We start from the raw sequence: 10,000 nt of genomic DNA on the forward strand, positions 1-10,000 counted from the left end.
CAGTCAATCACTTCAAAATGGTAAGTTAGGACAGGAAGAGCAAATTGTTTTTTTAGTTTGTACTTTGTTCATAAATGTCAACACTGTTTTCAGGATTAATTTAAGTCTTCTAAAATATTCCCCACTGAGTTTTATTCACATTTGTTCATGTTTTACTGTTGATCCTTAATCAGTTCCCAAATATTTATACACTCCCTCTTGCTCAAGTTCTTTTATATCACATCCTTGTCCCAAACTGATGTTTTCTTGGTGCTGCAGCTTTCCTGCTTTATAGATTGCTTTTATACATTTATCAAGACCAAATGGTATTCTTATATCATCTTAAAAAGTTTTGACTACTTGCAGTTGTGCTTTCAGTTCCTCATCTGATAAACTATACAGTTTTAAATAGACAAAAAGAAGATGAGAAGTCTTTACACTTTGTTGCTCTCTGAAAGCCAAATTATAGCTATGACCTAATCTGTTAAACAGACAACTTAATGTGTTAAGGGCAAGGCAAAAGAAAAGCAGTGACAGAGAGTTACCCTGTAATATCTCCCTTTAGATTTTTATCCCAGAATAATAATCTGTCCTTTATCATGGTTTAACTTCAGTACTGATTGGTCCATTATATAATAAATCCTGCTGGGTGGACCTTCTGTTCACTATAACTGAAGTGCACATCTAAGTCTGTTAATTATGACAGAGACATCTGTGATATCCTTTATGCTATAGATCCTTGATTCTGTTTATTCTGTAGGAGCTTAGAAGCCTCCAGCTCCATTCATCCTAACAGGGCCACTGATTCTCCTTCACGTAACAAAAATAAATACTCAAATAAAACAAAAAAGAATTCCACAGGCACACAAGAGCACTGAGCAAAAACGCTGTTTTATTTAAAGTATTAAAACGGAAATACTGTGACTATGACTAAGCACTTTCACCTCAACAGGCATCATCAGAGTCGTATGTCTGCATTAAAACACAGCCTAAAATACTGCAAGCCATTTCCTCTTGCCTAATTGGCTGAAGAAGTTAACCCCTGCAGTACTTCTCAAGATATAAGCTTGTATAATGAAAATCCACATCAGTCAGTAACTACAAAACAAGTTCCAATTTAAAAATTAAATCCGCTATTACAAGTCAAAAAATGTTTCTTGTTTAACAACATTAAAATGCTAAACACGTAAAAATAAAAATAAAAAAATAATCTTGTTGTGATTCAGTCTTGTACCTAATAATAACATTATAGTAAATAATGAACAAATTATTCCTTTTGTAAGTGATTTTTTGCAAAAAGCACACAATCCCTAACAGACTTTCCTGCTGTGCTTTAACACACTGGCAATAGAAATGTGTTCATTAATACCTGTTTGAACCTCTACGTTCAGTCTAAACTGCCATTTGGTTTCTTTGATTTTTGTCTAACTTAGGGTAACCTCCCTTATCATCCCTGTAGGACCTATCAATTACAAAAAAACAAAAATCTTTTGACATACAGTGGAATGTAGAAAAAGGGAACTAGATAACTTCTTGTTTTTAATGTCCCTGGTGTGCTAGGCAATCCTGTCTCTCAACCGCCTTGTGGTTTTGCCCACGTGGCATTATGGTAGACCAGAGAAGAAAGGACAGATTTAGAGACCTGGGCACAAGTACTGTCCTATAATCTATCACCGTTTTCACTCCTATCTGTGCGGAATGCCTAGAATTCTGAAATAATCAATGTTTCTAGAGCAACAGCAAGTTCGTCTGCTAAATGGCCATCTGATGATGTTAGAAAATATCAAATCTTATGGTATGTACTATAGAAATAAGGAGGGGCTTATTGTGTGACCTAGCACTATATAGACGGTTTAGAGCGCCAGATAGATCTCTCACTAGCACTATCTCAACAGATGAACAGATAAAGACTATATATTACTTATTACAGCATTGCTTTATTTTAGATGCCACTTACTTTAATGGCAACAATCTAAAGTGAAATATTGGATTTTTCTCTCGCCTTTTAATGAAGTATAATTGCATTTAGAACTGTATATTTCCTCATTTTATTTATTATATAATGTGGTGCAGCGGTTAACGTTGTCACCTCACAGCAAGAGGTTCTCCGGTTCGATTCTCGGCTGGGGTGCCTTCTGTGTGGAGTTTGCATGTTCTCCCTGTGTTCGCGTGGGTTTCCTCCGGGTACTCCGGTTTCCTCCCACATTCCAAAGACATGCATCTGGAGCGTTTCTCCCCGGGCCTCCGCTGAAAACAGGCTCTGTGAAACCTAGTAGGACATTCCCGGTCAACAAATGTTAAATAAATAAATAAATAAAATATATGGCTGCAAACCCCTTGCTAAAGAAATAAAATTATTGTGCCTAGTATGTCCATCAAGTTATCAAAATGTGAATCAGTAAATCAAATAATTATTAGATAATGAACTGTTTCACACTAGTAGACAGGGCTCAGACTTGGTTTTGTCAGTATTTAACAGCAAAATAAGCAACACATTAATTACCATTCAAAACTGCTTCAAAGACAAAATTAGAGAAATGTAAACTCTATATATGTAATCTGTGCCATACTGTATAATGTATCTCTCTGCTACATATTATCAGACAGCAGCAATAATACATCTATAACAGAAAAGATTACCTGCGTTTTTTTGTATCCTCTGGGTCAGGTGTCATGCTCCAGATAAAACCCATAGGTTCACAACCTGTGTAAGAGCCTCCCAGTGACTCATCCTTCATAACTGTAAAACAGTAAAAAGTATAAAATACTATCTTTATATTAGAATTCCAAGCCATTATTTCATTATAACATGCTACAAGATCTTCATGTATAGAATAATACTTTGCAGCATAGAGCATCTCAGGACAATATGGCACAACAAAGGGCAACACAGTATGATGCCATGTGTAATGCACAACAAGTATAACTGAATTAGTAAACAGTTTAAGCAAATCAACATTTTGTTGCTGCTCTTTCACTCTTTTGGAATGTACTTGAAGTTGTCCTATGGGCATATCAACAAAGGCAGAAGCACTTGGCTTTCAGAGTCACACTCTGAACCCCTCTTAAATACTGTTATGGATTGCTCTTCATGAAGACAATTAGAAAGTGGGCACCTCTAACATAAACTAAAGTGGTAGTCAAGCATGGCTACAAGGATGGTGATTTTTCTTCTTACCTACCCCTAGATGTTGCATACCATAGATAACATGTAAAATAAACAAAACATATATTCTCCTCCATGTGCATTCAGCAGTATATATACAACTCTTATGTTGTTATACATGATATACAGGCTGTATCCTTTACCATTGTTACAGGCCATTTACAAGTCACAAAACTGAATTCCTTTTTTCTCTGCAGGGCATCTTAATCCAGTAGCATATTAATACACACTTCCATGACCAGATTTATATCCCAGCAAATAACACCACACCCAGGTCACATGCGGTGCGAAAGGATGAGGGACATGCATATATAAATGTACTGCGTAGTTCCCACAATGCTCTATGTCAATGGAGTTTGCATAATTCAGCATTTACATAAAGCCCATTGGAACTAATTGTTTCATAGTGGAAATTTTCCACTTGGTTGTATTTCTCCCATTTTAAATCTGTTCTGTCCCACATCTATATGGATGAACAGATTTTATTTTTCACCAAGATTCAGATCTTATACAAATATAAAGTATTCCAGTAATGAAACAAATATCTTCTGCTCTCTTTTTCTAGAATGTGTCAGCAGAACAGATCATGACTTATTCTATACACAGCACTGTGCCATCTGACTGGAAGTCTAGTTTCTGCACAGACTTCACTTGCTGAATGTGAGCATATATATAATGCTGTATTTTGTTAAATTTAACAGCCTGTGGAACAGTAGACCATGAAGAATAGAATTTGACTTGTAGCTAAGCAATCGTATCCACAACAGAGAGGGCATTAATAGGGAATAAAGGGTCATCCAGGTGTACTATGGGTCATTTATGTGTAGTTAGAAAAAATGTACACAGGCAAAACTAAAACAAGCTCCTTGTTTAGGATATTAGTACATCTTACTGACATGTGTATTAATGATTAATGTCGCATCTTATAGAAATAATCTAGAAACGTTTCATACTGCAGCCTTTAAATTTACTATTTTGCAGAAGTTATAGTTAGGACAATCTAAGACAGAAAGGTTGTTATCTGGCTTGCAGTGCCATATATAAGACTAAGTCATAAATGTATTATTAGAACAGAAATGCTTTTTTTGGTGTTTAATTTTACACATACACACACACACACACACACACACACACACACACACACACACACACACACACACGCACACACGCACACACGCACACACACACACAAAGGCCCATGAAAAGTAGGTACAACTGGCCAGACATCGGGATGCTGATTAACATAATATTTGCATGCATAATCATATAACCCCCCTCACTACAATGGAATTCTGGGATACCAACATAAAGATTAAAGTCACTAAATAACAATAAATAAATGTCAGGCATTTGAATTTAAGACTTCATATCCCTCAGAAAATGCATAATAAAGCAAAACCTGTTATTCTAGCAACTATCTGAGTTTACAGGTGCAATATTTAAAATCTGTCACTAATTTTGGGCCTTTGTCCCACTATTATTTTTGTCTTTGTCCAGATTTCGTGCTCTGAGAGATTGAGAGGTATGGAGCTTGCCACTGTTTGTGTGATTATACCATATTTGTAGCAAGTCTCAACACAGCATTTACTGAAAATTTAAGGAGGAAAACAGTAAAAACAAAAAAAGGAAAACTGTACAGGATTTTAGAGCACATCCATTCATCAAAGGATGCATGCAAGAAGTAGGCAGAAGTACTTAGGAGTGTTCAAAGACTTGACAGCGAAACAGATTTAAATTTGAACTGAATGTTACTGCTTTGTTCTTCCTAGCCATATTATATTAACACAGCGTAAGACTTCTTAAATGACAAAGTAGAAATCAGTAAGCCGAGTACCAGTGTGTTGCTCTGGGTTCCCGGATACACTTCTGGAAATGGACTCTAAAAGGCTAAAAAGATGCTGTGTACTAGATGTGTGTGTTGTGGGGGGGGGGGGGTCACAACAAGTTAAGGAAAGTCCTGCAAAACTGCAAATCAGCCAAGACCCTCCATCATTTTGTGTAGGTAGGACACCTGTCTAAAGTTCCAGGCAGCTTTTGTAATTTATAGGCTCCACTGGATCTAGCTGCCACCACCCTTTTCCACAGGGAGAAGGATAAGATCACCTTAAGTTTCCCATTTTCATATGATGACTGTTGAAATATTTAAGATGCAAATATTGTGAAGAAAAATCTCCTTTCAATCACCTGACATTTAAACATTTAAAAGTAAGACATGCTCATCTGCTGCAGATGGTTTCACAAGCTGAAATGGACAATGTCTCCCAAATGAAAAAATGTGTGTGTGTGTGTGTGTGTGTGTGTGTGTGTGTGTGTGTGTGTGTGTGTGTGTGTGTGTGTGTGTGTGTGTGTGTGTGTGTGTGTGTGTGTGTGTGTGTGTGTGTGTGTGTGTGTGTGTGTGTGTGTGCGCATCTATGATTCTGGCAAAATTATGCTGCAACTATTGTTGTTTCAGACAAACACACACACACACACACACACACACACACACACACACACACACACACACACACACACGCACACACAGTCCCTCAGATCACCCCGGATAACTCAGCATATGCAGGGTTCGATGCAGTGACAGTCACCATTACTGACTAGAATTTAGTGATAATAGCCCACAAGGTGCACTGACATCTTTATAACTGCATCCCAAAGTTATGTCAAAGAAAATGTATAACCACTATCCACAGTACCCATACAACTCCTGCAGTAGTTATACAGAACAGGCTGATGGTTTGCTTTCCTGTTAGTAGACTGTATCCACAAAGAATTAGGACATTAAAATGACAAGATTACCCTGAAGTCCAAGTTCGAGGCTGGGAACCCCCAGACTGACACCTTTCCAAATGACATGCAGCTGCTGCAGTGGCAGGCAGAACTGGATTATCCCTCTTGCCTCTTGGTCCAGGAAGTTCATCCCAGGGGCACACACTGTACATCTGTCTTGTGCCTGATCTACTGACAACGCATAAGACCCCTTGCCCCGGTTCCTGCATTTGCAGTGTCTGAGGCTCACAGTTACTGACTTTGGCTACAAGATGCTGCAATTCACCTGTCCAGTGTCCAGTAGATTGTCCTCAGCCTGCAACTTGTTACAAGTTAACTTTTTCTGGATGCTCTCATTTCCCATTCATCTTCTTTTTTTTCTTCACAATTAATCCACAGCCGGTGTGAAAAGTGAGACTTCCCCACTCCCAAAAAGCTGCCCGTAAGTTGGTTGCTGTTGACAACTGAAGTTTTTTTGTTTTTTTTTTAATTTCTCCCACATCTCCAAGAGTCAGACAGGCAGACAGGCAGTTAGGCACTGCCTCACAAAGCTGATATCATCATCACACACACCCCTGTACCCTGGTGATGTGTGATGATGTCGGCCATAAATTTAAAGTTGTATTATTGTATATATCAAAAAAAACTGAAAAAATCAAGAATTAAAGGGGTCACTCAGGAATTCGTGGCACCCCATTATTTTGCCCTCAAAACCAGTAAATATTGAGGAATTCAGTAATGAATCAGCAAAAGTACTTCTATATCCAAACACAAATCAAATCTGAGATACAATCACATTTTTATGAATCGAAAACCAACCTAGAACCCCATCCATTCCAAAACTTAAACCTACTTACTCAGTGCAAAAAGTCTTTAAAAAACTACCTACGAAAAAATAAAATGTCATACTCAGCCATGGAGTGCCAACTCAGTAAGAACCAGAAAAACATAAAAATACATACAAACTAATATCAATGCAAAATAAATTAGTACAGTTATGTGGATTAGCATAAAACAATTGAGAATAAGAAAGATAACATGTAGATGTCATTAGTCCCAAACAACTATCCTACCAAATCAACCCGTAGAGTCCTAGCTAAGGACAGCTATAATGATCCAGCAGTTCAAAAGACTAAATACATGCTCCCTAATCAATCATAGCAAAAAATTAAAGCTTAAACTAACCTGATGTTATTGTACCTTTCACATTCACAAAGCCTTACTACCTCACCAGCAAGTCTTCCTAAATACACACACAGACACACACACACACACACACACACACACACACACACACACACACACACACACACACACACAAATCTACAACAGAACAGATAATTCAAATTAATGGAAAATTGCCATACACACAAACGAACTACAAAAGAAAAACAAATGAGTGGAATATACATAGATACGGCCTATTATATAGTTAATATGTGTTTCTCTGGGTAGGACCTCAGTCCATGGCTCACAACTTTGCTATAGATCATTAAACTTGTTTCTAAGATAACAGAGTAACAAACATCTCATCTGTTGTACCCCATACTACCAGACAGATAGATATATACATCGATCCTTTTAATGGAGGATCAGTATTTCTGGAATTTGCTGAAGCTTGTCGTTATTTTCTTGTCCTTTCATTTGCTTTTTTCTCAAAGACGCCAGCTGCTACCTTTTGTCTTTTTTGGACACATATCAAGGTTATATTACTGTAAATGATCTGTTGTTGAACGATGAACAATCTGTTATTATCATAATCCTATATAAACTGCCCAGCTGAGTTCACATGTGCAAGCTCGTTAACACTACACAATGATCTATAGCTGCATAACTTGATGAAGCACATTCAGTTTGAGGAATATTATTTGATAAGTATTGCTCGAAGTATTTTCCTAATGCAGTGCACTGCTGCTCTCAATAACCTGTCCTATTGAAAGGCTAATACTAAGAAAATGCAACCCATTTATCTTATTAAGGCATATGCTAATCTAGACGTGTAAGAGGGGGTGGTGTGGAGACATAATGGTGATGCTACAGTGTTTGTGGGGAAGATGGAGATCAGTTTTTGGCTTCTCTTATCATCCAAATGAAGGTAAGGATGAGGATATAGCAGGATGCTTTCAGACTAGACACAGTCCACAAGGGAAGGTGATAGAGTAATTTGGATGATTATAACATTGTCAAACCTTGAAAATTATAGGTCGTGCAGTGCGGCAAAGTTTCATAAGAAGAGGCAGCAGGATGATAGGAGAAGCATTTATATATGGTGTTTTTTGGAAGGTTTTATCACTTTGGTTATTATGAAGGCTCTAAAACTGGTAAACATTTGGTGGGTATGAGGTGGATGATAAGAAGCTGTTCACTTTTTTTCTTAGAGGGAGAGTGAGCAGATTAGTCATTTAGAATGACTTTTGGTAGATGCTAGACTAGAAGCAGAGGTGCAAAGTGTGGATGTGCTGCACAGACGTGTTTGGATCACAGAATGATATTAATGACATGTCAGGTGGAGGTGATACCATAAAAAGTGTGGAGGTGGAACCCTGGTGAGTAAAGAATGACAGAGAGGATCAGTTGTTTGAAACGGATGGCTTTCAAGTAATAGGAGATAATGGAACTTTGGAGGGTCAGGGTGTTGAAATGGGATAGTATGAAGCCAACATGGAGAGGAATGATGATTAATACAGGAGGCAGGAATAGGTAACCAGAGGATACGATTACGGGTGAGAAGTGGATTGTAAGAGTTACAGATAAGGGTATCTGAAGGGGTGCTCAGGAAATGAGGGGGAATAATGACACGTTACATCATATAGCTGAGTGTTTGGAAGAATCACAGGTAGCAGCAGAGATGATACAATAGGGGTGAGGTGGTGCATAAGAGGAAACATTGAAGGGAATCTGTTATTGAAGAGATTTAAGGAATTAAAAGAAACAGGATAAAATAGATTATGGATGAGCAGTGGAGTGATGAAGTGTTGAAGAAACACATTAAGGAAATTTTTAGTAGGTTCTATAGCAAGATAAGACTGGAGGGACATGAAGTTTTTCAAGATTGGTGTGAAACTATGTTATCGTCAGAAGACTAGTCAAATTTGTGTGAATCTTTTGGGCAAGGAGTAATAGCAGCAAATTAGATATTTAAAGAATACAACTGTTGGAAGCTTGGATGGCTTTTCAGTGGATTTTTACGGGACATATATGGTGGAGATAGCTGAGATCCTGGTGGAAGCATTTAATGGTGCAATGCAGACCAATACGATGCCTGATTCATTATAAAAATACACCGTGATATATTTGCCTGAAGCAAAAGGAAGCTCCACAATTCTAAAAATGTTCATTCAGTTTTACTTTGTAATGCTGACCATAAGCTCATTGCAAGAGTGTTAGTGTCAATGGCCAGACTGGAAGCCAGGTTGTCCAAGAATACAGCAAATATGCAAATACGCTTTTTTAAGGGTAATCATCAAGAGATCATTGGTGGCTTCTTCTGAAATTAGTAGAGTAGCAGAAAATGAAGGGCAGTGCAGGGCAGGAAGTATTCTTAATAGATGTCCAAAAGTCTTCCATTGATGTCAGCTGCTGGGTTTTCATTCATTTTCTAGCCCAGGATAAGAGAGGGTAGATCTTGCATGGCAGTTACTGAACTATACAAGGATCTCAGGGTTAATATAGCGATGAATGGGGAGGTTTCCTCACAGGTAAGAATGGGTCACAGTATGGACATAGACTACCCGCAATCTTTCCTGATATATAGCAAGAAGCTATTTGAGAGAATAGATTAATACCTGAGTCATTAAGGGAAGGTAAGACACTGTCTGTTGATGGCTGCATGTTTTTGTTAAGGGACATATCAAGGATGCTGGCATATACTTATATATATATATATATATATAGATATATATATATATATATATATATATATATATATATATATATATATATATACATACATATTTACAGTCAAACAAATTGAATAAGAATCCAGATTGGATAAGGGGAATTGGAACTTCCAGCTTCAAATGGGAGAGAGAAGTATTCAACGATAATAGTGCACCCAATGGTAAGAGAGATCAAAGAGAAGAAATGGAGCGA

The 10,000-nt window shown here is 37.5% G+C and overlaps 1 protein-coding gene across 2 annotated transcripts in view; it reads right to left on the bottom strand.

Annotated features, from left to right (window-relative positions):
* LOC122815408 (bile acid-CoA:amino acid N-acyltransferase-like) overlaps positions 1–10,000 on the bottom strand; it is a 533,063-nt gene that overhangs the window by 400,895 nt on the left and 122,168 nt on the right. For both annotated transcript variants that reach the window (XM_044087876.1, XM_044087878.1), the window contains exon 6: positions 2,620–2,719. In XM_044087876.1, coding sequence (XP_043943811.1) covers positions 2,620–2,719 — 100 coding nt within the window. The remainder of the gene's footprint in view (positions 1–2,619; positions 2,720–10,000) is intronic.

The sequence above is a fragment of the Protopterus annectens genome, chromosome 11.part0, assembly GCF_019279795.1.
Source record: "Protopterus annectens isolate FY-2018-M chromosome 11.part0, PAN1.0, whole genome shotgun sequence".
NCBI lineage: Eukaryota > Metazoa > Chordata > Ceratodontiformes > Protopteridae > Protopterus > Protopterus annectens.